Raw genomic sequence first — 24,505 nt, 5'->3', positions numbered from 1 at the left:
CTACTCTAAATAGACCCTCCTTTAGTTCAAAACTGTTGCCCATTGTTACGTGTCCTGGTCACGGCAGGGATGGAGTTAATTTCTTTCCTAGCAGTGGGTGTAGTGCTGTGTTTGGGATTTAGGATGAGAATAATGCTGATAATACACTGATGTTTTTAGTTGTTGCCAAGCAGCCAAGGACTTTTTTCATGCACACCCCCCTCTCCCCAAGAAATGAGGCAGGACAACTGGTGGCAGCCACCATGGAGAAGGCTAAGGTGCTGAACTTTTTTTCCCCTCAGTTTTCACTGGCAATCTCTCTTCGCACATCTGTCAAGTCCCTGAACCTCAGGGCAGGGACTAGGGAATGAAGTCCCTCCCATCAGAGGAGAGGATCGGGTTTGAGACCACCTGAGGAACCTGAACATATGCAGGTGTTTACTGGTATTTCTGACATTCGCTTGTGCCAGTAGCATTTGTGCTGAGTGGGGACAGGGCAAGGTAAGTCTCAGGTTTGTTCCCTGTCACACCACATGAATCCCACAGGATGATCCTTGCGGGCGTGAGAATGGCTGCGCTGGCGATTTTATGATGAACTCGTAGGCTTTATTTCTGAGCTTGTTTACAATAAAATTGACCAATTGGATACAAATATACTGCCTTACATCTGATGAGGTATTCCTCCAAATCCCACTGTGTTCAAAGCCTGTTCTTCAGCATCCAAGACTTTACAGGAATGATGCTGCATGTTAAGAAAAAGATTAAGGAAGAAAACATCTCTAAAAGTTTCTGTGATGCACTAGAATCGAATGTTTTAAACTTCTCAGAGCAGCAAGCAACATGTTCCCGTTACTGCTATTGCCTTGAGCAGAACAAGCAGTGACACTGAGGCCTAGAACATGTGGGGGGCTTACTTGCCTTTTACTCCTCTACTAGGAGAAAGGAACTACACTGCAGCTTTAACAAACACGCTTCTGTGTAGCGGTTGGCCAATCCATAGAGATATTCCGAACCAGCATGCACATGGATGTCGCCACATCCAGTGCCACTGACCTCCTGCCCCGGCGGCTCCGGGTCAGTAACGGGGCGGCAGTGCTTGACCCAGTCCGCTTAAAAGAGCCTCGAAGGGCCGGGGGGCAGGGGCTGCCTGCACGGGGGGCGCCGGCCTGGAGCGCTCGGCCTGGCTCCCCCGGCCTGGCTCCCCCGCGGGCCGCCCTCAGCGCGGGGCCGGGCGCGGCGGGCGAGGGGCCTGTGCTTTCGCTTTCGCTTCGCTCCCGCCCGGCGACAGGCGGTTGGCGGCCGCGGCAGCAGCGCTGAGGCCGGCGGGGCCGCGGGCCGGCGGCAGGGACTGGGCGGGTGAGGGGGTACGCGGGGCCGTGCCCGGCGGGGGGATTCCTGCGCGTTCTTCCCGTCCCCGGCGGGCGGTTGCCGGCAGCCGCCGGTCGGAAATGGCAGCGCTGCCCCGGGCCGCGCCATTTCCAGGCCCGTCCCCGGCCGCGGCGGCGGGGCTGCTGGCGCTGCTGAGCGTGGCCGTGGCGCTCGGCGCTGACCGCGGCGGCGGCAGCCGGTTTCCCTGGGACGCGGTGAGGCTCCCCCAGGACGTCATCCCGCTGCATTACCACCTCCTCATCCATCCGAACCTCACCACCCTGACCTTCGCTGGGACCGCCGCCATAGAGGTTACGGTCACTCGGCAGACCAGCGCGGTCGTCCTGCACAGCAAGCGCCTGCACATCACCAGGGCTGCCATCGAGGCTGGCAGCGCGCGCTTGGCACAGGAGGTGCAGGTGCTGGAGCACCATCCCCTCGAGCAGGTGGCACTCCTTGCCGCCCAGCCGCTGCGGGCCGGGCAGAACTACACTCTGAGCATCCAGTACCTCGCCAATCTCTCCGAGTCCTTCCATGGCTTTTATAAGAGCACCTACAGGACCCAGGAAGGAGAACTCAGGTAATGCTTTTTGACATGCAAACGTTTTTGGTAGTACTGTTGTCCCAAATCAGGCTTCTTCACCCAGCGTGCAAAGAGCCAATTAACACACAGAGCTGAGATGCTTTATTTCGTGTCTGCACAGGGATGGGTGCTGGGTGGTCACTCCACAGAGCTAGCACGCCTCGGTTTTGTACACATTTCAAGAGTGGAAGGTTAACTTTACAAAAGATTGTGATTGGATAAAGTTCTCATGTTATACGGCACGTAGGGCATGTGCGAGGGCTTGGGGCATGCATCTTAAACCATTATCACATTAACGAGTGTCTAAGGTAGGTTACTTTCAGGCAGCTTGTTTCAGCAGTTGGTGGGTCGGCTGATGCTTCTCTTACCTTAGTTCCATGTTTTAATTACAACTGTAAGTCTTCAAGGCCCCTCTGTTGGCCCCTATCAATTCCTGGCATTCCTTTACAGTCCTCCTTTGGCCGTTTGTTATCAGCACCAGTAGTTTCTTTGTAAATGTGCAGTTACTCTGTTTTCACACATCGAGGGGGTGAACACTGCGTGTTTGAAGGTGTGCGACCAAAACCCTTTTTTTTTTCCCCACTTAGAACGCTTGTAGCGACGCAGTTTGAGCCAACAGCAGCGCGAATGGCCTTCCCATGCTTCGATGAACCAGCCTTCAAAGCCAGGTTTTCAATTACGATTCGGAGGGAACCAAAGCACCTCGCGCTGTCCAATATGCCAATTGTAGGTGGATACTTTTAACGATGTGCTGTTGAGTGGTGGTCTTTGAAACAAGAAAGGAAAAGGAGAACAGAATTTCCAAGCAATGGCTGTTTTTGGGAATGGTGACCTGAACATTACCTTGGTTCTTTTATGTGCATGGTGCTGTTGCTGGTAGTCTTGAGACAAGGTTAGAAAGGAATGAAGAAAATAATGCATGGTGTGGGTTCCTGCTTCTCAGCAGAGGTGTGAGAATGATGAGCACAACATAGTCTACATAATCTTACAAAATGCTTTCCATGCTGATCTTAGATTTTAAGATTAATGATGAAATATATATAAATAAATACACGATTCATGTGTATTAACTTAATTGTCAGATAAGCAGGATCTTCTCTGTGACAGAAAAAAATACTTTGGACTTCAAAAAAAGGCAGAAAGGGAGGAAACTCTTTACTGTGATAGGCAGAAATCCTTCCCTGTGAGGGTGCTGAGGCCCTGGCACAGGCTGCCCAGAGAAGCTGTGGCTGCCCCTGGCTCCCTGGCAGGGTTCAAGGCCAGGTTGGATGGGGCTTTGGGCAAGCTGGGCTAGTGGAGGGTGTCCCATGAACACACACACACATACACGCCCGCTTATTCTTGGGCGTGCTTCCTCCTTCAGGCTCAACCCTAGGTGTCTCACAACAGAGTCTCCGGCGTCAGATTTTGTAAAATAATTAATTTAATTGAGAGGTGCAGCAGCAAGATCAGCCCGGGCTGGGCACCTCCAAAGAGTGGGACCCAGGACCGAGAAATCCCGGGACAATTACACCCTCGGGTCCCACATGCCCGCCCCTCACGCGCTGTCCGCGCGTCCCTTAGTCCAGTGGTGATTTTTGGTCTGGGGTCTCCGAACTTCTAGTTGGAGTCTTCTTCTGTGTCCAGGCAGGCTGGCTCTTATCTTGCAGATTTGCAGTCTGAGCCGAAGGTTGGAGCCTCCTTATCTTCTGGTCCTTGTGCACCCGCCCGCGCTGGCAGAACATGGAGAACTGGAGTCCCAGACTTGGAAGAACACTACCTAAACATTAGTGTGATATCAAAATACTTTTCCATACTGAAAGACTAAACACTGCACTCTACCAGCTGCTAGGAAAATTACCAAGAAAAACAATTCTACGGTGGTCTGAAGACTTCAGCAACTCTAGCTACTCATGCTAAGTTAAGCTAAGCAAACAGCACAAATCACACCGTATTATAATCCTAAGAAATTTATTCTAATTAAAGCTTACATATTTATGCAAAACAACTAATATCTCTCAATAGGTAATGCTACTGGGTGATGAGCTGTGCTCATTTTTTAGGTGAAGTCTGTGAATTTAACTCCCTGGCTTGTTGAGGACCATTTTGCTACCACTGTCAAGATGAGTACATACCTCGTGGCCTTTATCGTTTCGGATTTTAAATCCATCAGCAAAATAACCAGTCGTGGAGTTAAGGTAAATCTGTCATTTTCTAAGAGTTTGTTTTTTTTTTTTTATTTAAGTCTGTATGAATACATAATGGTTAACTTTTCAGTTAAATCATTGGATTTATATATCTCAGCATTTTACAGAAATGAAAGGAGAGAAAGAAATTGGTTTTGTAATTGGATGATTAGTTTGCATTCTGAGCTTTATTAGTTTCAAAAGTTTTTTGGCTTGCCTTTCGTATGCATTATATGCATTGGTAATGTAGTTGGTTTCATGTAATTAAAGGCAAATGAAATGTTTTCGTGGGCAATCAGCACTAAAATGAACCTGTGTCAGTTGAACGACTCTGACACTGGTAGGGGTGGAAATAGTAGAAGACTTTGTAGGGGCATAGCGGTCCTGGTGGGTAAGTTTTAAAACTTGCATTCCTAATTCTGATAATATTTTTCTGCAAATGTTTTAATAACTCCTGTATGAGAAGCATTAGGTACGTGCTCTAGTGTCCCTTTTTTGCGGTCATTTAAGTAACTGTGATAAAGAACAACTCCTGTGAGCTTTCGGTGCTGGCGCTGATGTGCTGCCTGCTCGTCTGCTGCAGATTTCTGTGTACACGGTGCCAGACAAGATCGACCAGGCTGGTTACGCCTTGGATGCGGCGGTGAAGCTTTTAGACTTCTATGAGGATTATTTCAGCATTCCATATCCTTTACCTAAACAAGGTAAGTGTTAAATAATTTGGTGTATTTGAGAACGTTGTTAATCTCAGAGAGTGAAATAGCACAAAATCGGTAATTTAGAGTATTAAGAGAGGGCCACGTCTGACGCTCAGGCTTTTAAAGTGGCTGCTTCACAGAACTTAAGGACAGATTGAGAAGCTCCACTGGGAACTGGAGATCCTTGTCTTCTGTACAGAACTTTTTTTTTTTTAAGTATGTTTTTGTGATTATATTTAAGAGAGCCCTTAGAAGTACATGTGGCTGTGTGGGAGCAGTCATCAAGTGGGTTGGGTGTGTGAGCAAGCTCTTTATTGAGTAAAATGGTTTTAATTATTTTAACGCTTTTTCTAGATTTAGCAGCTATTCCTGATTTTCAGTCTGGTGCTATGGAAAACTGGGGACTGACCACGTACCGGGAATCTGCATTGTTGTATGACCCCAAAAAGTCCTCAGCATCCTCTAAACTTTGGATCACTATGGTAATAGCCCATGAGCTGGCTCATCAGGTGAGACTTGGGGAGGAATAAGGAATTCGGACAGGCCTGCGGGGGAGTTGGGTCGATGGATCCTGTGTGGGTAGAGGGATCTTGGAGCTGTAAGCTGAAAATAGCTGCTTCAGAAGCGGTTTGTTTGGTTTGTTTTTTTCCCCCAGTGGTTTGGCAACCTCGTTACCATGGAGTGGTGGAATGACCTGTGGCTGAACGAAGGGTTTGCAAAGTTTATGGAGTTCCTGTCAGTCAGCGTTACCCATCCGGAGCTGAGAGTTGTAAGCAGCTGTTACTGTATTTTTATTTTAGAACTGCCTTCTAAATCCATTAATTAGTAAGGATAAAAATCAAGCAGATTTGTGCTGTGAACCACCTTTAATTTTCTGTTTGAGAGGATGATCTGATGTTACCTCTGAAGGGTAGGAATGTTGATTTAACTGTATGTAAATATTTTCAGGAATTTGTGATAGAAGCTAATGATTGTGGTAAAAGCCTATTCTCTTTTTAAGACATTTAGACTTGCAAAAGTGTAAAGAAATTGTTTTATCTTATTTCATCAAATCAGGTCAGACTTGAAAACACTAGAATCCTTCCACTAGCTTTAGCAGAAGTCGGATAAATGAAATTTTCTACCAAAATGAGATGAATAATGCATCTGGGCAGAATTCTGCCATAGCACTCCAGGGGCATGATAATAGGGAAATTCACCGGTTTTTGGTTGGGTTTTTTTTAATTTGTTTTATAGTTACTGACCACTCTGTCATCAAACTGTTGGAATGTGTGGAAGTCTTTTTGGAATTATTTTTAAGTCTCACTAGACTGAATATTTAAGTTAGTTTAGAACTCATTTGGCTGTCGTTATTGCTGTTTTGGGGTCTTTTATACTCTGGAATGAAAAGACAGGTATGTTTTGCTGTCTTTGTATGATTTAAAGATAATGTGGAATGGACGGAAACGTGAACAAGTAGGGATCCATGGTCGCTGAGCAAAACAGAGTGGTAATCTTTGGTTTTGCCTCCTATTAGGAAGACAGTTTCTTAAGGAGATGTTTTGATGCCATGGAAGTGGATGCATTAAATTCTTCACATCCTGTATCTACTCCTGTGGAAGATCCAGCTCAAATTTTAGAAATGTTTGATGATGTTTCTTATGAGAAGGTAAAATACATAACTGGTATTTATTTCAGTTGTACTCCTTGTACTATACAATTGTATTTTACTGGTTTCACCCCTAACACATGGTCTTAATGGGTTTATGACTTGAACAATTCCTTGTCCAAAACACCTGGCTGGATTCAAATCGCAGTTGCCTTTTCCGTTTCTAAACTTTATTTCTTCTACCTCTTCTGTATGAATTTAGTCTTAAACCATTTCTTTAGGTTCTTAACCCGGGGTGGGGGGAGGTTTCACTGGAGCATTGTATGGTTCTGGCTTCTACAGTAATTAAACAAAGAATAACATAACTTACTCAATCAGTGATATTTGTAAGAATAATGATCACCAAAAAAAAATGAAGTACTCTTTCAATATATGTAAAAACATAATTATTTTTTCATGAGAGACATACAAAAGTGAACTGTTGTGTAGATTAGTGGCATGCTGAAATTTTTCTGACACAAGCATCTTGCCAGGAGTAGTTTTGTAAATACTTTGTCATTCTTTTTTTCAGGGATCTTGTATATTAAATATGCTGAGGGACTACCTGACTGCTGATGTGTTTAAAGCTGGACTTGTGCAGTACCTGCAGAAATATAGCTATCAGAATACAAAAAACGAAGATTTGTGGAACAGCATGGCAAATGCAAGTATTCCTTATTCACTTACTTTTTTGAAATTTCATAACTTCTCATGAATAACATCTCTCTCTAATATATTATTCAAGACTGTGACCAGTACTTAGGATTATGACATCAAAGAGAGATGACCAAAACATTTTTTTTCCCTTTCAGATTTGCCCTACAGTAGGTACTGACAAAAATGAACTACAAGCTGATGGTTTTTGCAGGACAAGCCAACAGTCATCTTCAAATGCAGTAAGCATCTAGCTTTTTACCCATCAGTATTTAGGAGTTCGACACGTATCTGCACCCTCTCACATTACTGTTCTGTGCCAGGGCATTGATACGTGCACCTTCCAAAAGTGTTTTTTGTCACTGGAGCACAGTTCTAGGGAGGGCGTATGTTTCTTCAGTTCCACTGGAAATCTGTTTTCTCTGAGATTGGACAGAAATCCTGCTCCTGTGCCCAGGGCTGGCTGAGAAACAGCAGTACTTAAAGAGATGTCATTAGCTATAGGAAAGTGTCCACAAGAAAACCAGCTGGAGATGTCACGATATCCAGTTTCAACATACCTGTGTAGAGCTTACAAATGCCCAGCAGCATTTAGCGTTCTTACTCTACTGTCAGCGTACTCCCATTTTCCTCATGTGTCATCTTTTTCCCTCGCTGAAAACCAGCATTGGACTCAAAGAGAGACTCTTGACGTGAAGGCGATGATGGACACTTGGACACTGCAAAAAGGTTTTCCCCTGGTCACTGTCACGGTGAGAGGGAAGAATGTCCACCTGCAGCAGGAGCGCTACGTGAAGGGAGTGGATTCTCCTTCATCCACAGGGTAAACAAAACAGGGAAACCTCGGCATGTGAACCGCAGTGCTCTCCTACGGCAAACAGTGACGTGCTATAGGAGCTTTTACTGTTGTTTGCGAAGGAACGCTCCCTGAGCGGTGTGGCTGCGAGCCTTTCCCTGTGTAGCTCAGGACCAGTACTACTGCTGTCGCTGCACCCTGCCTGCTTGCCCGGGGTCCCAGTAGTGCCGAGCTGCACGGCCGGGCGAGCTGGGCGAGCCCGCGCTGGAGATGCACTGGTGGAATAAGCGGGAGAGTTCACGTTGTTGCGGCTTCAGTGCCAGTGGTGCACCAGGCAAACGAAACGAAAGGCCGCCAGATGCATCTGGCTCTGCGCTGGGGCCGGAGGTGTAGCGCATCCCGTTGCTGTTCCTGTGTGGGCAAAAGATACCGCTCGGCGGTTAGACTGGGAGAAGTTGGAGAAGCTTTTGCAAAGTTCTTTTGTTAAACAAAGCCCTTCTCTTTTGCAATAGGTACTTGTGGCACATTCCACTAACCTACATCACCAGTAAATCTGACACTGTTCAGAGATTTTTGATGACAACTAAAGCAGGTAATTTCTTTGACTAATTAGGCAATTAATTTATTCAAAGTTTGTTTGCAAGCCTTTTAGTTTTGCAGGGTTTTTTTTTCAGAATGGGGCACTGGAACTACTAGTACCAGAGAAGCAGAGAAGCAAATTTTTGTCAGCTCAATAATATCACTATAATTATCTCTTAATATATTCAGAAACGGTGTTTCGGTGTACTTTAAATCACAGAAATGAGAGGAACAGTATTATTGGGTATAGTACTAGGATGTGTTTGAATCAGTAAGAAAGAAAGGAGTTATGTTTTTGTTTCCAGATGTCATTATCCTTCCGGAAGAGGTGGAATGGATTAAATTCAATGTGGACATGAATGGCTATTACATTGTGCACTATAAAGATGATGGATGGGATCGTCTGATTAACCTTGTGAAACAGAACCATACAGTGATTAGCAGCAATGACAGAGCAAGTCTCATTAACAATGTATTCCAGCTCGTGAGGTAAGGCCGCCTGTCCTAGTCTGAAAAAAACACAAACTCTGTATTTCTGAGTGTATACCACTGAGGAAGGAAGAGTTGCTAATGTATATAGTATTGATTGAATTGGTTAAATAGACCGAGACCATATTCTTTTCTTGCTTACAGCAGTGTAAACCCAAGTTTTCTCTTGATTGCAGTGGATCTATCTAATTTATCTAGTGAAACATGTCATGTTCAATAAAGACATGCTAATGGAAGGATGCCAATGTGACATGATGGACTAGGATAGTATTTTTGCACCTAAAAAGATATTGGTGCTATTTCTTGGTTAGAAACAAGGCTCTGACAGTCATGAAGATGTGACGTGATTATGATTATGATTAGTCTTCATTCTGTGGATGTGCCAGACAAGGTTTTGTCTTAGAGGTGCTTCGCAGACACTTGTGCATCGCCTGGCGCAGAGACTAAAAAACCGACAGCTGTGGCTCCTGCTCTGAGTGTACGGTGTTCAAGAAAGAGGGTAGTGGGGAGACATGGACGATAATTAAGGTCATAGGAATTTGAGGTGGCAGCTCACAAGGCGATGTCAGCAGGGCTAGTCAACGTTTTCACTTGGACAGCAGAAGAAAGGTCTTTCTACTTTGAAAAGAGAAGAGTGAAGAAAGATTGCTCAGCATGTTCAAGGAGCTCAGAGAGGAAAGGAAGAAGGGACAATTAGAGGTGCAAATTGGGTTAAGCAGGGTTCGTTTTATGATGAGTGACTAGAACATACTTGTATTGTGAGGCAGAAGATGCAGGTGGATAAGGACAAAATGAGAACGTGTGCAGGGGGCCGACATGGAAAGGAAGCAGGAAAAAAGTTTCACAGAAGGATGAAAAAATGAACAGGGAGAGTGAGAAAAGACGACTGGCATTTTCTCTGTTTGCTCTTGGAAGAATATCCTGGCAGAGGTAGAAGAGAGTTTGCAAAGTCGGGTAACAACAGCAGAAAAGCAGTTGGGGGTCGTAGCTTTGGAGTTCCTGCAGGCCAAATATCTACACGCTGAACTGGAAAGGTGCTACCGAGGAAATGATCCCAGGTGTTGGGTTCCTCCTGTACGTCGGGTTTGTAGAGCTGTCCCGATCCAATATTGGGGAGGTTTCGATACGATCCCAAGAGCGAGATTAAGACACAAACGAGGTCAAATGCCGTATGCCAGAAACAGTTTTTATTATGAAAAGAGTAAAAAAAAAAGAAAGGTAAAGGTAACCGATAAGAGCGATAGGACAGGGCGGAAAAGAAAGGCAGAAAACCAAGCAAGACTCTGGGATAGAATTGCAAGAATAGTCACTGCCACGGATCCACGGCGTCTCGGTGGAGGGGTCCAAGTCTCTCGTTCTGCGATGGCGGATGAAGACGCGGGTCCACAGCATCCCGTGGACGAAGGCGCGGCGCGGGTCCACAGCGTCTCGGCTCGGAGGTCCAGCTCGGGAGAGTCCAAATCTCTTGTTCTGTGGCGGTGGGCGAAGGCGCGCCATCCTCATCTTGGCAGTCCCCTTTTATACTGGTGGCGGTCTTCACGATGGCACATACGACACGGCTCCCATGTTCCTCCACACGCGTACACGCAGTTCCAGCCCCGTTCTTCACGCGACCGTTACCTGACTCTGTGGTGCATGACCCGGCAAGGCGTTTTTTCGCAGCTTGAAAGTCTTGATGACTGGGCAATCGTCCTTACGACCCGGCAATCGTCCTTATCGTCCTTATCGCACTCAGTAGCTGGAGGGGTTTCCCGCTTGAGCAAGGCGATCTTTGAGAGCAAAAGCAATAGTGGGGAGAGGGCAGGAGGGAGAGGCTGTGCTGGGATAACCTTGGCACGTGAGAGGTGGGGGAGAAAAGTCCATCTTTCTAAATCATTCTCTTATGGTCCATTTCTTAGTTCAAAGATTAAATATTAGGTTTCACAGCTTATGTAGCTGCCTGACCACATTTCACTTCAAGAAGCAAAGTTAAAAGGGATTTGGAAATACCATTAAGGCTTTCCTATTTGTATACTTTTCTGAAAAACATTTGGCTTGGATTTTGCTTTTAAGTTTGCCTTTTAAGTTTAATTATAACTTGTTTTATCCCCTCTCTTCTACTTCCTTAGAATAAAAAGATTGTCAATTTCCAAAGCTTTTGATTTAACTTTATACCTGAAACATGAAAGACAAATCATGCCTGTACTCCAAGGTATGCATGAGCTGATTCCTATATACAGGCTCATGGAGAGGAGGGATATGGATGGTACAGAAAAACAGTTACAGGTAACATTTTAAATATCCAGAACTTTCTAACTCTGCCTGTACCCTGTAAAACACACTTTAAAATACATCTCTGTTGTTACCTTCTTTTAGGAGTATATAGTCAATCTGTTTAAAGACCTGATTGAGAAGCAGTCTTGGAGTGATGAAGGCTCAGTGTCAGAGAGATTGCTTAGGCACTCGCTCCTGCTGTTTGCCTGCGTGCACAGGTACCAGCCGTGCGTGGACAAAGCCAAAGGATATTTTACAGAATGGCAGAAGTCCAATGGAACCTTGAGGTCTGTTCTCTAACTATTACTATTTTTTCTCATATTCTGCTTAAATTACACTAGAGTTAATTTACGAAAAAGGCTAAACTTCAATCCTTTCAACACTGTGAAGTTGAACCTTCTTAGTTTTGCATCTTATACTTTAGCTTCCCAGCACCTTCACAGTTTGGTGCGGCATATGTGCCCAAACTAGCACATAGCTCATGTGGTACTCCACAGCTTGGGTTGTTAAAGATGTTCTGAAAAGTGAAAATGGCACGTAGTCCCTCTGTCACCGAAATCGGGGAATAAACGTCGTAACACCAATGTAGTGTTAAAAGGCAGGCGTTCTTTATTGCAGCGCTGGATGCACGGGGGACAGCTCCACCCAACGTGCATGCCAGGTAATCACCAATACACCGGTTATGTAGCATCAAAACATACATATTCATCGTTTTTCTCGGAAAGGGCAGTCCTGTGATCATCATTTCTTAGAATCCATGTCCATATTCTCCTCCCCGTCACGCATGCTCAGTGATTTGAGTCGGTGGTCCTCAAGGGTCTCTGGTGGTCGTCAGTGGTCTTGCACCCGTGTCCGCTGCGTGACCCTCTTCTTGCAGGCATGCGCGGTATCCTTGCTGTGGATGCACCTGTCCATACCAACTTACTTCATAAGATTAATATCTCCAAACCTATTGTTCAGTTTGGTAGGGACTGTACATGGGACATAGCAGCATTGTACCTTGCCATGGTCAGTGAGCTTCATGACCTATTACCTTGGTTACAAACTAATTATCTCAACCTGATCCTATAGTTTCTGTTTCACGGCCCCTATCCCACGGTTACACCTCGTTTATATGTCTGAAGATTGACCTAGACCTGCTGTAAAAAACTACTCTTTATGAACTTCACCTAATTGCTGTTTCTCATCATGACCTAAGAACTCCCTAAAACACCCTCCAGAATGTCTCTGAGAAATTGTTCTGGGCGGGCAAAGACCACCATATCGGTATCTGGGCATAACCATGAAAGGAATATACAAAAATGAAGGAAAAAAAAAAAAAAGGAATGATGAGTCCAGAATTTCTGGAAGTCATTTCCAAGGCAGGAACAATACTGAGATACAGCCTGAGATATTTAACTGTTTCCCAGCCACAGGGACCACTTTCTAATACACCTGAGGGACCAGTATTTTTCAATAAATTGTCTGCTACACTAATTGACATGTGACGGTGACATGGTTGTGTTTCTACATGGATTCCTAAACACAACCTGGAGAGTGACTTGGTATTCAACTTCTTGTAGCTTGCCAGCAGACGTGAAGACAGCAGTGTATGTAGTTGGAGCACAAACTTCCGAAGGTTGGGATTGCCTCCTTAGTAAATACAGACTGCCCTTGTTCAATGTAGAGAGAAACAACATTGAATTAGCTCTCAGCCTCAGCAGAAGTAAAGACAAACTTCAGTGGTAAGTAGTTACACAGGAGCAGAAATGTGTTTGGGGGGAATTTACGAACATTGAAACAGGAAATAGAATTATTCAGGGTCTTGTTTCATAGCTTTTGAATTTCATGATGTATAAAATGCTTTACAGAGTTAGTGTGGTCGGAGGAAGTGGCTGCACCTTTTCATTTCTGTGTTTGGGTGTCAGGAGTCAATGCGCTGAGAATTTGCAGTAGCAAATTAGGACAAAATACAATAAAACAGCTACTCAGATACCTTGTCTTTGCTTGTCAGACACTTCTTTATTTAACTTAGTAGTTACTTTGATTATAGGTACATATGCTGTACATTTCTCATAAAAAATGAGGTTTCCTGCTTTTAAGAGAGCTGAGCAGCACTGAGGTTTTCAGGCGTTCACTTCAAACTGCATTCTGTGACCATGATTTCTGCCATCTGAGGTGTGAGAGCATGGGACACTGATTCAGCTGCGTTCAGATGTCACTGGAGACATACTTCAGCTGTTTCATAATGTTGTTATTTATTCCCTGCGTTGCACTGCTGGTTGGACACCGTAGTCATGAGCAGCACTTGCAGGCCTGAACTTTCCACTGACACTTGGTGTAGAACAAAAACTTTTCTTACAGGGAGAGCAGTGAGGTTCATATTGCTTTGGAAATTTTGAGTAGGAGCAAAATGTAGCCTCATTTTTATCCTTTATGTTCAGAATGCAGGCCTGCCAAGTAACTGTTAATTGTGAAAGTAACAGAAACGGGGAAGACGGATGTGGCCAAGGAGTGCGTTGTGAAAAGCTGGAAGTAATAGGGCAGAAACAATGTGTCAGGACCTGTCGAAATGTGACCTTGCAACCGTAGTACCAAATACTAAGGGAATAGTAATTTGTCAGCTTTATCTACTGGTCTAAACAGCTTCCATTTCTGTTATTGCTTCTTAGGTTAATGGATCAAGGTCTGCGTGGTGACATCATAAGAACTCAGGATCTTCCATCTATTACTATACATGTTGCCAGAAACCCATCTGGCTATCATCTAGCTTGGAAGTTTTTAAAAGAAAATTGGGAGAAACTTGTAGAAAAGTAAGGAACATAAGTTGTTTTACTGCTTTCTCTACCCAATTGTACTTTAAAACTCTACTTTCTACAAAAGTAGACATTTTCTGAGTGTAAGTGATTCTTTTTGCCAGATTTGAACTCGGTTCGAATTCCCTAGCAGGCATTGTCACTGGAGTGACAAGTCGGTACTCGACAAGGTCACACCTTGCAGAGGTAAGCCATTCCGATTCTGGTTTTAAAAAATAGTTGTAGCATAACTGAAGTGAAAATTTGGATTAAATATTAACATGGTAAAAGCGTGACCAGTTATGAAGCATCAGGGTAACATCTTCCCTTTTTCTTGAAAAAAGATTATAGCGGTGATGCCTTAGATTATTCAAGGGAGAGCAGTAAGTCCAGGGCAAGGAGAAGGATGTTCTTTGTTTAAGCAGTGGGTGCAGAGTGTGAATGTTTGTCTGCTGAAGCATTCATGGTTTACCTGCCTCTATTGATATTTTCTACCCACTCTGGAAAGTAGTGAGGAAAAAAAAAAGTAGGTCTTTTCTTGAAGCAGATGGAAGAAAAATGGTGAAGGACTGAGAAATAAAGCACTGTTCTACATTTTTTGTTGTGGGGAAAGTTCTCCATGCTCCTGGATGTCATGTATGATAATCATTTTGTCTACTTATTCCACAATCTCTGTCGATGGTAAAAACCCCAGACTGGTCAATGTGCAGATTTAATGGCATTCTTGACAGTATCTTTTCAGAAGCTGCTACTTTTCTTGCCAGTTTAAAATTTTCTGCTTCAGGGCAAAACACAGGCCTATGTAATGCAACCATGTTAAATGTAAAATGAAGGAATATAGTTCTCAATCTTCATTTTGAATGTGGTGGACTCTCTTAGTGTGTCAATAGCAGCGTCTTGGCCAGTGGTGGCAGGGACGTTTCTGCATCCTGCCCAGAAATGTGGCTGCATCCTCGTTGGAGTCCGTGGGACGTATGCGTGAATCACTGGACATGGACTGAGTCAGCATAAGGTTGAGAGAGAAAATCCAGCAACTCCCTCCCTTGTATCTTATTTCTGTCTTTCTTGTACTTTGTACAAGTATTTGCATCTTGTATTGTACTCATCAAAGTGAAGTCTCCAAAAAATGATGCATTTAATTTATACAGTACGTACAGTCACTCTGTCCCACAAGGGTTTGTTGAATGAGCAGGAACTGGACAGATCCCCCCACAAGACATGGCAGCTCCTTCAACTGTGTTTTTTTATAATTCAATTTGAAATGTAATCTTCCTCAGCTTGTGAGATCCAGGAACTGTGAAACCTTTTTAAAAAAAACTGTTCTTGGGGTGGAGGGTGTGGGGAAGGCGGGTGGGAGACCCAAGGCCACGTTTGAAGGTCACAGATTTCTTGCTGGTCTTTCTGTGCAAGAGACATTGCTGCCTCTTCAGCAACTGCTCTTTCATGTTTTTGTCAACAGGTGAAAGAATTCTTCAGTTCTCTGGAGGAAAAAAGCGCACAGCTTCGTTGTGTCCAGCAAGCTCTTGAAACCATTGAGGACAATATACAGTGGATGGATAGAAATTTTGAGGAAGTCAAAACATGGTTGCAAAACAACCATCTGTAAATCAATGCACCTTGCTTATGTTTGTCAGAAATAACTGAAAAGCACTCAAAAGCTATGAAAATTCAGGGCTGGGGGGACAGCACATTCTATAAATTAGTTTCTTTGGAAGGAGCCATGAGGCAGCTTAATGCTGCTGCTCAGTGTTCTTCTCCCACGGTTGTGGTTTGCTGGAACGGGACCAGACTGTTCACCGACTGCTTCCACCAGGTCACAACCGTGGGAGAAAAGGAACGCTGTGCAGTGAACCGAGGCGTCGGGGAGGCTGACGATGAGAAATCTGGAAGGTACTGGGACACAACCAGCGGGAAGGATTCCACCTGCAGTCCTGCCCCTGCCTGCGTCCTCCCTGCGAAGGTGCAACTGGCAGCGGTTAACAGGAGTGCACTGAGGCTCTGCAGCAAAGCCATCATGGCACGTGGCTTCCTCCTCATGGTTCATGTTTCCAGGAGAGTAATTTTTACAAACATGTACCTCAGATCAAGCATCATATAATTAAAACCCCCCAAGTATCAGCTGTAATTAAAATTGTGTCCGCCAAAGTACAGGCGGCGAGGCCTCTCTGTGCAAGCTGTGCCGAGGTCTCGGGGCCGGAGGCGGCTGCGGCGCTGTGGATGCTGCGTGGTGCCGCGTCCCTCCGCTTCCATCCCTTCTCCCGGGAGTTCTGCCCGATCCCTTTTGCTGCCAGCGCTTTGCCTGCACTGGAAATACTCTTGCGCTTTTAGGTAACATTCAGGAAATCAGTACGTACATTTTGCATACAAAAAAAAGAAAGGTCAGTGAATTTCACTTTAGATGATTAACCATCAGTTTGTTTTAGCAGGAATTTCTGCTTCTAATGATCCCTTTTTCACCTAGTTAAAGGGCAATTGTTGTCACATGTACTCACTGACATTTAAAAGGACAATCATTCATAATGGTCTCTTAGCTGTAGGGTAGTGATAAGAATTGTAGGCTAATTGCTCTAAGGAGAGGAATTATTAATACCACATGCTGGGAAGGGACAGTTCCTTACAAAAGTCAAGTTTACATCTTGGAGGTGGGTTGTTTTTTTTTTTCTTAATAGACAGTTGTGAATGGCCTTCTCTGTTTACCTGCAGACAACTTTTATTTCAGTACTGAACTTTAAAATCAAAACAATCCAACTAATTACCACATGTGCTGAAACACACTTGATTTCTTTGCTCTTACAACCATGTCGTTGACATGATTCCGTAGTGTTTGCTTCCTCTTCAGCTCTGGCGTGTCTCAGTTTCCTCACCGATATGCCGAAGCGACCAGAAACTTGAAGAAAGATAAAGGCTTAGGGAAAAATGGATAATCTGGAACTTTTGACTGTGCCTTGCTTGCTCTTCTCTCCTCTAGAAATGACACCTGCCCAAGAATTTGAAACCTACTTCAGTGGGGTTCAGGAGGGCGGGTCAGTTCCGCTACTGAGGCGAAAAGCTTTGCCCCGATGCTGCTGAAAATACCGTTTCCTTTTGCTCGCCGTATCTTTTTCTATATGAGGCAACTTGTACCTCTTCACGCATTTAGGGAATGGGGATCCTGAGCAGGCTGTGTACCACATATGCAGCATTTTCTGGTTTTTTCAGGTATTGTTGACTGTTGCTTCCTTTGAAATGTTTGTAGAAATTGAGAGGCAATTTAACGAAAAATAAAATTTGTTTACATGATTCTAGATAGAGTACTTCATTTGTGTCACTTTGCACATTCATTTTGCTGTTGTGAGCAGTAATTTGCTTTGCTGCTTTCTGCTTTAACTGCTTCATTTTCAGTTTCTCAGCTTTGGGGAGAATTAAGTAGTATTTCTAGTACACCACATGCCCCTTCTCGCTCTGCTCTTCCTCTCCCCACCTTTTTTTTTAATTGAGGAAGCACCAATTAAATACATGGTATGTATCCGGATGCATCACAGCCCTCTACGGACAAAGAGAGCATGACGGACTGGTATGTCAGTGTGTCATTTCAGCACAATAAATGTCTTGGAGCTGTGTGAACTGACACTTGCACACTCAGACACACGTGTGCTGTGACGGAAGCGTGCTCACAAAACCCGAAGCACCAGGACTGAGCTGCTTGTTGGTGCAGTGCAGGGATGCTGGGCAGGGCTTGCACGCTTCATTCAAACACAGTGTTTCTTCTGTCACCTGATAACGTCTGTTAATCATTTGTGTATCGTACCTCTCAGCAAAAATCCTAACTGCAATTTTTCAGCAATAATCACTCTGTTTCTGAAAACTCTTGTGCTTACGCCTTAATCTCTTAGCTGCTTCCCTACACAATGGGAGTCCACAAGTTAAACTTGGTCCTAGTTAATTGTGATTCAGCTTTGAAAACCAAAGGAAAGGGGAAAAAACCCGTAGCTGCATCTTGATCAGATTGTGAGGGCCTTCATGAAGCATCACTGACAAGTACTTTGCAGGTTGTTTTTTTTTTATAAACACGTTATATTCAGTTTTAATTTGCCCACGTTTGGGGGTTCTTTATTGTTTCAAGGATTTCTTTGGCATTCCAATAGCTATTCAGATAACAGTGGTAATAAATGCAAAGTTACAAACATCATAATGCATTCTTAAAAACTTTATTAGTGTGACACAGGTTTTCAGTACAGACTGCGAAGTACAGTCAGAAGTCTAAATATCCCCAACTTAAATCTCCGGGCTGTCTCTGTCTGCAACGCTACATACTAGAGTCAGATTTTGGTATTGGTACAAACGTTGGTATGACCTTCCTCTGCAAGCTAATGGTGAAGCAGTACGTGTGTAAGGACATGCAAACAGATGTTCTGCAAGTTACGGAGACAGAGGAAAACATGCGGAGGCACTTGGCCACCTCAGTTGCGACAGCCCTGTCTGCAGCAGACTTACTAGAGGTGCCTGCTCGTGCCTGTTCTCTTGCAGAGCAGCTGAGTAAGAGATTGTTCCTTGCAGCAATAACTTCTGCCCCATTCTGCATTCCCTGCCAGGAGTGCGAGGAACAGAAGCAAGGACTAGAAACAGTGCAAAATTTAAAAAAAAAAAAAGAGTCCACCTGTTGACCTGAACTTCTCTTTGCTCTCTGCTAAGGCTCATGTACCTTCTTTATTTCCCCTTCTGTGATGGTAATGGTGTCAGTGTTACACCAGGATTTGTATTCGTTCAGTCCAGGAGACTCCTGAAATTATGAGATAACAGTACACATACAACAGGAAATTTAAAAAAAAAAAAAAAAAGTCTAAAATCCTTATCTGCTGTGGTTTTCTTGTTCTAACTACAGTTAAGGCAGCATCCAAAAACTGTTTTATTACTAAATGCGCTTGATGAAGCGGTTAATCCCCAGATTCTTGTTCTTCAGCTACCCACAGCTTACCTATGGTTTCTTACCAGGAACTGGCTTGAGGAAAGACTGCACAGCCAGGCTGAGGATAACTAAAGCTCATTATATTCCAGAATACTTAATACATTCACCGCAACGTTACAAATGCTAGCACATACAAATTCTTCTGAAGTTTACAGGCACTACGTGGAGATTATGTGCAAAAGTTTGCAGATTTTTTTTTTGGCATTGCTATTCATTTATGAAATATATTTCTTGCAAATATAGAGCATTCTTTCCCTCTGAAAACTGAAGAAAAATACAAAAAAGTAGAAGTATATGAGTATAATAAAAAGAATGGCTACGGAAACAAAAAAAACCCAACACCCTAGTCTACTACTGGAAAAAAAGAAAATGTGAAAAAAGTCCAGCCATCAAAAAACACCCAGAATAACCACATGCTTTTTGCATCAGATTTTGTTCTTCAGGAATTATTATCCTCCAACAGAAAGAAGATACTTTACATGATGTGTCAAGGTCCTGGGGAGGGAAGAAAAAGAAAAAAAGTTAAGGGTGCTTATTTCTTTAACTTGGAAAAAATTCACAAAGTAAATCTGGGAAGAAGTATCAGAAACATAAGTCTCTAGTGACAGAAATAAATTCTGGAAGACTTAACGTCACAAGAGATGAGGCGCTGTTTGAAAGTGATACTGCAGTGAGGGGAGCCGTCCACTGCAGGTACGCAGTAACGATATGTCTCCACCCTGCCCATTTGAAGTCGGTTGCCAAATCTGCACAGGGGATTTCTCTGCGTATAATTGCTCGTATCTCAGGAGCCAGCGCCGCGGACAGCCCTGCTGCCAGAGCTGGCCACACGTGGGTGGATGAAGCCGGTGCTGGACGTGCCCTTGCCACTTTCCTCCACACCCCGGGAAACACTCCAGCCTCAACCACTTGTATCGAGCATCAAAGTGTAGTTACGTGAATACTTCCGTGAACTAATGATGATGAGGAAAGGCTCCAATTACTCTTGCATTAAGGGTGTGACCAAGCTAGGCACAAAGAAGTAGGGGTGTCAGGAGAGCAGGAGCACAGGAGGCAGCAGTACCTGTGCCAGGGAAGCCCAGGACACAGCACTGAAACCTGCCAGACCTGCCTGCTTGGCTCAGGGGCCTTTTGTATCCCTTCTGCACGCTGTTCCAAAATTAGCCTGGTGCAGAAATAATGACATAAGCTCACTGTCCTAAAGATAAAAACAACCAGTTGAGATGTGCTTGGTCTTCATTACTCTGTAAAAAGGTCTCACTAGGGAAGCAGTGTGTCATGCCTTGGAATCTTTAGTGACGTGAACCTAAAGGAATTACATGAAGTAATTCTGTACAAACTGTATGGACAAAGACTGTGAAAGAAATGTAAGGCCTTTTCTGCCCAGCAACGCTGAAGTTCAAAGTCATTCCAAGTGTTGTGTCTAACAGCGTCTCTAACCGTGTCTTGGTTCAGTTAAAAGACTGTCAACAAAACTTAGCTTTAATAACACTAGCATGAGTTTTCTTAGAGGTAGTTCATAGAATAGAGAGGAAGAAATCTCACCCAATGTTAACGTTTAGCTTGTTTTCTGCTTCTCAGATTTGCTGCTGGAGGACTGTCCCCTTGCCTAAAGACCAAGAGAAGCATGAGATAGTAATAAACTGTCAACTAAGCTAAAATCTGAAATAAAATAGTGACAGATACTCATTGGAAGTCAGAGGTCAGACATAAATACGGTCTGCACTTGAAATACAGCAAGTTTAGCAACAGTATTTTTAACTTCTGTTGGGTATATATATTTCCATTTTTCCACCATCATTTACTTTGTTTCAGATAAAGAGGGGTGTAGCTGACCTCTTCATATCCTATTCCTCAACATCCTTTTACCCATGCTAGTGACCCAGTCACAACTCAGAACATTAAAGAATATGTCCTTCTGAAGAGGAGTTAGAGACCCCCCCCCAATTTTAGATCGAAAATTGTAAGACAGTTCTGTTGTTAGACAAAAGGCGTGTGTGGCAATTTCATAACAAAGAAAAATCCCATCGCTTGAAATGTGAAACATAAAATTTCCAGAGCAGATGTTACCATCTGATTCAGGCATCTACCTGCACATATTCTGTGAAAGAACGACGTGATGGGAAAAGTTTCACCCTTACCTAAATCCATTTTCTGTATTTCTAGATTTTTTTTTTGTTTGTTGTAAATATAGGAACAACTGCCTTCGTTCTCTCACTAGACTAATTCTGCATATTATTTATGACTATATGTATGTTTCCTTCATTTTTTTGAAGAAATTATGATAATAACTTGAGAAACAGGCATGTGGTTGAAGTAGTACAATCTGATCACTTTTAGAATGCTGCTATTTAAAACTGTCAATAAAAGAGGGAAGTGATGGGGATCCTGAGGTAGCTATAGGCATGTGAAGTGTGACTCTTAGATCAGCAAATATGGAACGAGAAGCCTGTGGAACACGCACTGAGCCTCCAGCAGAAGACCACACCCTCTCTGAAACATATTTTAGCCCCATTATTGAAAATTTCCCTTGAAATAGGCAGGTGCTTTTCTCCTATGTACATGCTTACAAAAATGGATTGTTCCACCTATTGATGTAAAATTCTCCCCAAAGTAATATCCATGTAATATGAATCCAAAACGCAGTTGGCCATCTTTCACGTTTACAGTGTATGGTAACCACGACTGTTCATATTATAATATGTATGTTTCTACCTTTTTAGGGTCTTTGGGTTTTCCTTTGTCCTTTGGGGTTGGTTTAGTGGTGATGGTTTCCTTTCCACTTTTGTCCTACACTCCAAAGAAAAAAAATAATTACAGTTACAAACAGCATAGAGAACTGATGGCTCCTACTTTGACAACTGCCATAACACATTATTTTAAATGTGTTTGGTAAGGTGGGAGAGTGTTCAACACAGGACACGTGCATGTAATTACTGCCCTTAGCCCACAGCAAGCTGTAATCCAGAGCGTTGTTTAATACTGCGGAGATCAGGGCACCAGAAAGCACACACAGAAAAAAAACCTGGTATATATGGACAGATTTTGTACGTGCTACAAAGCAATCATGTTGCAGCAGAAGATTTAGCTGCAAAGTTCACAACCAAATAAAAAAACCCCTGCACTTAAAACACCAATAGTGGGCCTTAAGCCGTCAGAGGATTTGGTGTCAGGGTAAGTGCTTGGGGAAGCGCTGCAGGGTCAGAAGAGCCATTTGGAAACACAGCCATTTCCTCCCAGGAATTACATCTGATCTGAACTTCAGTTCCAATCCTGCTTCTTATCTGCCCCTCAGGAGAGGAACAAACATAGCACACAAGCACTGATCACCATAATCAACATTTTAAGTATGGAAAAACTTGTAATTCACTCTTGGTAACTGCAGGTGAGGGACCAGGGCACAGGATAGAACACATCACTTACAGGATAAGAGAGGAAATGGCTAACAAGAGGGAGTTACTGGTTCTTAACCAGTTTGAGCACTGGTAGTAAACAAAAGGAGCCCACGATTTTTGCAGTGATATCCCAGTAGCTGCCCCAGAGCACCCTTAGGCTCCTCTGCCAAGGCGGCACGTAAGGTGACTGCAGTGGTACGGTGGATGTCTTCGAGCCAGGCAAGACCTCTCCCTCCGCCTTAGCTCAAGGTCACAAACAGCAGGTTAAGAGCAAGCAGAAAGCACGTCTGACTGATGGGGACTCCTCACACGTGGACCAAATCTCAGTCCCCTTCTCCATGCTCTTTTCCAGCACAACCATCCTTTCTCAAACACCACCCTTGTGTTGGTGACCTCCAGGTTTATGCAGCTTCCATTGCTACTTCATTTCATACAGCTTCACGTGTGCAGCGCTGTGCTGGGAAAAGTCTGACAGCTGTTTGTCAGCTGTGTTTCAGATGATTATATGACAAATAAAAGCTCCGTTTCTCATTATAAGACCTCTCTGTTCCATTCCTTTTTCACCTTTCCTGTCAGCTCTACTATTTTCCCTAAAAAGTCTAAAATTCCTTTCTGCTCCTAACATTTCTCTCTGCAAAATCCTCTTGAACTGTTTCTCAGTTCCAGCCTACACCTATCGCTAGGTAGTGCATGCAAACATTGAAGAAATATTTCTCTGCCTCTCTACGTTTTTTGGACACACTAATCTGTACAAAAACTGTTACCAGAATTCTCTGCTTAACTTACTTCTCCAAGTCTGTCTTACCTCTGTAAAAGACTCTAAATACCATAAACCTTCCTTCTTCCAAATATTTAGTGCACAGAAAGATGCATCAAACATCCATCCTGTAAGACACTACATCTGGACAGCATCTTCCAAAGGGGCTAAGCTCTCAACCTAAACTGAGCTACTGCAAAGAAAAGTGAGAAACTGTCACAGAATAGTCAAATCCTGTTTATTTTGCAAGTTATTAGCAGAAAATGTCCTACCTTTGAGCGCTGTGGTGTGGCAGGAGCCTTTGCGCAAGTGTCGAAGTCACCTGATAGGGCATCGATAGCTGCAGAGTCATCTGTAGGCTTCTGCAATAATTTTAATTCTGAAGTTACACAATATGCAATACTTCCCACAGTCAAATTCATGTTTCAGGAGTTTATGTCTGCTTTAATGATCCCCTTCTTAAAAAAAACCCCCACCATACCTGAGTTCTACACATATATTAGAACAGAGATGTCTATCTGAGGTTTCCAAGATACACAATTTCTTTGGGTACTGGACCTGAACATTCACAGTGTAGCTGTGCATAAAAACTGTATTTATTGTGAAGAGTTACTCTTCAGAAGTTTTACTGTCTGCACTGTTACTATTACCTACTGCATTCAATAGCATTTTTGAGACTTTGCAGTGAATCACACCTTGAGCCTACAATGACACTACTTCAAAAAAAAAAAAAAATGTGAGCACACAGCATGAAAAAAACCACAGAAAAAAATACCTAAATGTTACCTTTTGTTCTTTGTGTTTCACATCATCCTTTGCTGTTGGCTTTACTGGTTTACCCTTGGGAAGAAGAAAGATTACATCCTCATTTTGAACCGCTCAGATTACTTTTAAGATACAAGTCCTAACATATGACATCGGGAGTTTACAGATTACCAAGAAAGATGCACCATTCCGAACTGATTTCTTTATTTCTCATGCTATGTATTCAAAATCAGTTCACGATGTTTTTTCACGGTTAATTTGACTGCCTCTCAGATACCATCTTTCCTTCTTTGTAGTCCACTGGAAAAACAGTTTCCTGACCCAAAAAAAGATCAAATCACTGTCAGAGCAGCCACATGCTCCAGCGAATGGCAGTTTTACAGGGCTTTAGGTATACCACCAAGGTAATACTGCTATATACACTCTGTCCCCAAACCTGGAACAAAACTACTTGGCATGAATAAGCATTATTACCCACATTTTGCAAGTATCTGCTGTTTAAAAGCAGACTATACATCTTAGCTGTTTAAAGGGAGATGGCCCTATTTTTTTCACCTGGTTTTCTGGAGGACCAAAACCACTGAGCCAGTGTAACTGAATCTACACTGCTAAATCTCCAGGATTTTGATTGCTACTGGGTGGTTCAAAGTGATTTATTTTTTTCAGATTGTCCAATTT

At 43.5% G+C, this 24,505-nt stretch overlaps 2 protein-coding genes across 9 annotated transcripts in view; one reads left to right on the top strand and one right to left on the bottom strand.

The window, feature by feature from the left end:
* Positions 1–1,011: 1,011 nt before the first annotated feature.
* ERAP1 (endoplasmic reticulum aminopeptidase 1) lies at positions 1,012–17,247 on the top strand. Its single transcript, XM_054809627.1, has 18 exons — positions 1,012–1,927; positions 2,518–2,656; positions 3,973–4,107; positions 4,679–4,799; positions 5,148–5,302; positions 5,449–5,562; positions 6,310–6,441; positions 6,953–7,084; positions 7,233–7,316; positions 7,740–7,897; positions 8,383–8,462; positions 8,755–8,938; positions 11,047–11,203; positions 11,294–11,478; positions 12,754–12,915; positions 13,843–13,983; positions 14,091–14,172; positions 15,425–17,247. Exons 1-18 carry the CDS (start codon positions 1,428–1,430, stop codon positions 15,569–15,571), a joined length of 2,808 nt encoding a protein of 935 aa, XP_054665602.1. The 5' UTR covers positions 1,012–1,427; the 3' UTR covers positions 15,572–17,247.
* Positions 17,248–18,026: 779 nt separating this feature from the next.
* Positions 18,027–24,505, bottom strand: part of CAST (calpastatin) — a 59,979-nt gene continuing 53,500 nt past the window's right edge. For 6 of the 8 annotated variants that reach the window (XM_054809855.1, XM_054809856.1, XM_054809860.1 and 3 more), the window contains 5 exons: positions 23,849–23,902; positions 23,335–23,424; positions 21,626–21,705; positions 20,456–20,519; positions 18,027–19,405 (listed from right to left, as the gene is read on the bottom strand). In XM_054809855.1, the coding sequence (XP_054665830.1) occupies positions 20,462–20,519; positions 21,626–21,705; positions 23,335–23,424; positions 23,849–23,902 (282 nt within the window). In that variant the 3' untranslated portion in view covers positions 18,027–19,405; positions 20,456–20,461. The remainder of the gene's footprint in view (positions 19,406–20,455; positions 20,520–21,625; positions 21,706–23,334; positions 23,425–23,848; positions 23,903–24,505) is intronic. The other 2 variants (XM_054809857.1, XM_054809864.1) reach the window with 1 other exon arrangement.

Source organism: Grus americana, chromosome Z (genome assembly GCF_028858705.1).
Source record: "Grus americana isolate bGruAme1 chromosome Z, bGruAme1.mat, whole genome shotgun sequence".
Lineage (NCBI taxonomy): Eukaryota > Metazoa > Chordata > Aves > Gruiformes > Gruidae > Grus > Grus americana.
Note: the sequence above shows the minus strand (reverse complement) of the source record. Positions and strands in the feature narration are given on the sequence as shown.

Coding starts and splice junctions, on each gene's coding strand:
- ERAP1 (XM_054809627.1), top strand. CDS start 1,428: ATGGCAGCGCTGCCCCGGGCCGCGCCATTTCCAGGCCCGTCCCCGGCC. Junction 11,479..12,753: donor AAGTCCAATGGAACCTTGAG/GTCTGTTCTCTA, acceptor AACTTCTTGTAG/CTTGCCAGCAGACGTGAAGA. Junction 12,916..13,842: donor AGTAAAGACAAACTTCAGTG/GTAAGTAGTTAC, acceptor ATTGCTTCTTAG/GTTAATGGATCAAGGTCTGC.